Source organism: Aplysia californica, unplaced genomic scaffold (assembly GCF_000002075.1).
Source record: "Aplysia californica isolate F4 #8 unplaced genomic scaffold, AplCal3.0 scaffold00972, whole genome shotgun sequence".
NCBI classification, from domain to species: Eukaryota; Metazoa; Mollusca; class Gastropoda; order Aplysiida; family Aplysiidae; genus Aplysia; species Aplysia californica.
The window spans coordinates 144744-148941 of NW_004798242.1; the positions used below are offsets into that span (position 1 = coordinate 144744).

General features: G+C 41.7%; 1 protein-coding gene across 1 annotated transcript in view; it reads left to right on the top strand.

The window, feature by feature from the left end:
- The first annotated feature begins 522 nt into the window (after positions 1 to 522).
- LOC101859207 (dnaJ homolog subfamily C member 10) overlaps positions 523 to 4198 on the top strand; it is a 29115-nt gene continuing 25439 nt past the window's right edge. The window contains exons 1-3 of the mRNA XM_035973053.1: positions 523 to 615; positions 2700 to 3237; positions 3838 to 4057. Coding sequence (XP_035828946.1) covers positions 3070 to 3237; positions 3838 to 4057 — 388 coding nt within the window. The 5' untranslated portion in view covers positions 523 to 615; positions 2700 to 3069. The remainder of the gene's footprint in view (positions 616 to 2699; positions 3238 to 3837; positions 4058 to 4198) is intronic.

Consider the following 4198-nt stretch of genomic DNA (forward strand, 5'->3'; position numbering starts at 1 on the left):
CCAAATCTCTTTTGCCCCCTCCATGTGCTCCTGACACTTTCTGCACACTTTCTACTGCTACTCCTTGGCTCCTTCTTGCTACTGTCTTTCAGCCACACACATGGTCTTCGGGTAGGAAAGATCTACACGAAGCCTTCTCGGGCGAAGGCGAAAAATCTCAGAGGTCCCGTGAGCAAGTTGCGCACGTGAAAGATTCCTAGGTGATCTTAATTAAATCGATACGGGTAGGCTTCGGCCGCCACCCAGGCAAAATTCAATATTTCCTTCCAACTAAAAATGTTTATTGTGTTCCACGCTCTCTTATGACCTGATGCACTTGTGAGCGCCGTAAAACAATTACCAAAACAAACAAACAAGAAACTTGTCCTCTTCTCTCTGTTTGTTCTCTTACTTTCTTCAGGAAAAAAACAACCCAGGGCGAATAAACAAGAGGTGTCCGGAAATTTCCGATTAGATTTAGTGCGTGCGCATGCTTAGTACACGTATTGCTTCCGCTTGGGTCATGACCTGTTTGTCGTCCAGTGTGTGTATACGTGTGTCACCGTGTGTGGTGTGTGTGTGTACATGTGCAGATTGTGCACTCACTGTTTACAGAGGGAAAACTGCTGAGAAAAGGTGAATTTGTGAAATATATTGGTCAAGGATAAAAACTGCTTCGAAAGAAAAGAAACTGCGTTACCCTTCTCTTGACGAGCCGGATGGTTCTTCAGTTCGTGCAAAATTTATTATATTCTGCTGACAACTGCAACTCAGCCAAGCCAACTGCAACCCGGCCACAACACCGCACATTTTTTTGTTGTTTAGTTTTTGAGTGTAAACGAGATCTCTTGTGGTGAAGGCTTGGCCTAGATCTAGACAATCTAGATCTAATATATGTATCATAGGGAAGATCTAATATATCATGTATTATAGGGAAGAACTCCGTAACGAGCGACCTAGGGCCTAACAAACAGAGAATAGAGTGAGTATATATAGAGGAGGGTTCGGGGAAAGGGTAGGGTCGATTAGGAGGGGCGGGGGTTGGTTGGGTAAGGGTTAGAGTAAGTAGGTCTCTTCTTTATTGTGTTTGTTGGGGTGGTTGCTCGTTAGGGAAGTCCTTCTTGTGAGTGTGTGTGTGTGTCCGCATGCACTTGTGTGTGTGTATGGTATGTGTGTACAACTTTGAGAAGGTGCAAAAAACCATTGAACGTGAATTGCTGAGATTGTTTATATTGTTTAGTTTGTAAAAGATCACAAATTAATACCAAAAAAACCCCAATCATGGCGAAATCTAGATCTAGTCAACAGTTACTAGATCTAGATCTAGTGAGGGAAACCCAAGAGTCTTGGGGGAAACCCCGGAAGACAACATAAACAGATGGCGGAAATGCGTCATCTAGATCTATATTTGGGCCTGTCACAGAGGTGCTAGGTGCTCGCGGTAGCTTCATGTTTTTCGTAATACAGGCCTAAATTGTTATCCTCATTATGGAATTCCTCCCCACTCACACACACAAACACACACACTCACATGCGTACACACACACATCCTAAGCAGTCAGCTTTGAAACCTAGTGACGTAGCCCATCATGCGCTAAGCAGCAAAGCGGGCCAGTCACGGTGAGATCTAGTCAACTGGCGAGGGATGCCCTGGAAGACAACAAAAATAGATGGCAGAAATACGTCATGATCTCTGTATTTGGGCCGATCACAGAGGTGTGCTAGGTGCTCGCTATAGCTTCATCAACTTCATGTCTACGAAATAGAGGGTGTAAAGGTTAGGGTTAAGTCTTGGGTTAGGTTAGGCTTGAGGTAAGGGTCAGCTCTCTGTCCTTCATTTTTGTTTGTTGGGGTGGCTGCTGGTTACGGAAGTCCTTTCCAACATTCTGTCTCTTGCCATGAGCCATTGACACCTCTGCCTGTTATTTTGGTTCCAAGCCATGTGTCTACTATGTCTATGTCCTGTTTCCATCATCTGTCAAGTTTTCCTGTGGGTGGTTGACGGGTGCTGTGGTGTGGTTTGCTTCTTCTTTCCTATCAAACATCTATCGTCCTTATATCCCCTCCTTTTTAAAAGTTTTAAAAAAATGTTTGTTACTCTCTTGTAACACCTCTTATCTTCTGGCGCTCATATATGACTTTTTATGCCTTCAGTTTCGAGCGCCGTAAAACCGCTTAAAACTAAACAAGTCTTCCCCTTCCAGTCTAGCACTCCTACTTTTGCTTTCAGAATATAGATTCTAGATCTAGGCCCTAGACCTAATATACCTTATTTATGTTTTTCAAGTGAATCATGGCATTTGATTGAAGTTAAGTTTCAGTATGTTCTGTAGTAGTGTTGAGGTTTCTTTACCTGTCCGTATTAGGAGGCTACTTTTTCATTCATCGTAGTTTTAAAAAGGTATATATTTATTTCTTTGTTCAGGGTGGGTGGTTAGCGGGTGCTCTGGTGTGGTTTGATTCTTTCCTAACAATATCCATCGTCCTTATCTCTCCTCCTTCTTTGTCGTGTTTGTTACTCTCTTGTAACACCTCTAACCTTCGACACTTATATATGACCTTATATTGCGTTGCTAGTGCCGTAAAACGCTTACTAAAACTAAAAACTCTCTGTTCGGGGGGAGGGGGGGGGTGTCAGCTTATTACATTCCAACATTTATACACACACGTTTCTCTAGTTATTTCTAACTTTGTAAGCTTTCCCTTGTTCTCATTGACAGGTGGTGCTCAACTCGAGAGGAAGCTCCGTTGTATTCCTGCCCTGGGCTAGCGATTACTGTTCAAGAGGGAGAGGTCCACTGAAGGGAAAGTGAAATAAATGGATTGATGCAGACAAAAAATTCAACTTTATTTTATGAGGAAGTGTCTCTTCTTTGCTTAGACTGTCAGGATTAGGATCACTACAAACGGATGCTTGAAGTACTGTCTGTATTACAGAAGTTGAGCTGAAATGCTCTGAAAAGGAGGGGGACAAAGAACATCAGCGATAGATCATTCTTCAGTTTATTATTTCTTGTTACGCTTCTTCGAACAAAAAGTAAAAGTGAACACGTATTGATAATTGTTATAATACTCACCAACACTGGAACAATGGTGAATTTATGTCACCAAGCTCTCGTACTCCTGGCACTTGTGTACGTCACCCTAGCTGGAGAGGACTTCTATGCTTTGTTAGGAGTAGACAAGGGAGCCTCAGTCAAAGAGATACGCAAGGCCTTCAAAAAGCTTGCTATCTCCAAGCATCCAGACAAAAATGCCGTGAGTATGAGATGCCTTTAGTGGCAGGTTGCAGGAGAAATAAGAAAGTTAAGTTTGCTTAACCGACATTCTTGAAAATTTCTCAGAAGGGCTTTTTCTGAACTCATTGTATGCATAAATTTAAACAGATTTTAAAGTATATAGTAGGTTTCTGGGTGTGAGAATGAAATAAGAATAATAGTAAAGAATAATACACACCTTTCGATGTACTGAAATTCTCCTTTTATTGCTTAAATTTAACTATTGTTATGCTAATATGTACTTATGACATGACCCCCCCCCCTTCCCCAAACTTCAATGAAAGCAGTATGTTTTGTGATGAAAATGAAATAAAAGCTGTTTACTTATATAGAGTAAAATGATACATGCATATGAAGGTCCATCTTTCTTGGCCTGTGAATTTAGACAGTCTCTTCTGTGAAATAATATTTCATAACAGAAATGTACTGGCATCAAAATAATTTAAATCAGTAGTGTAGATATCTGTACAGCAATAAATGCAAACCTGACGCCAGTCATTGTATGTGGGGAAGCAAATGAATGACTTGTGTGGATATTTCGCTGATACTTCAACTCATTGTTGGATGTGACTTTTTGCAGGATAAGCCTGAAGCTCATGATGAATTCATAAAGATCAATCGGGCGTATGAAGTCCTGAAGGATGAGGAATTGCGGAAAAGGTACGACCAGTTTGGCGAAGAGGGTCTCAAAGATGAGCAACAGAGAGGTCGCCGCTATGAGAGCTGGCAGTGGTATCAGCAAAACTTTGGTGAGGAGCTTAATTTTATTTTGTTGGCGAAGAATTTTTATATCTTGAATATCTAGAGTGAAGTTGGATCCAGCTCTTTGGGTTTTTGCTTATTCTCTCTAAATTATATATGATTATGTCTGTCCATCCTTCTGTCCGTCTCTGTGTCCCTCCATCCCTTTCCCCCCCACCTCTCCTCTCTCTCTCCCCCTC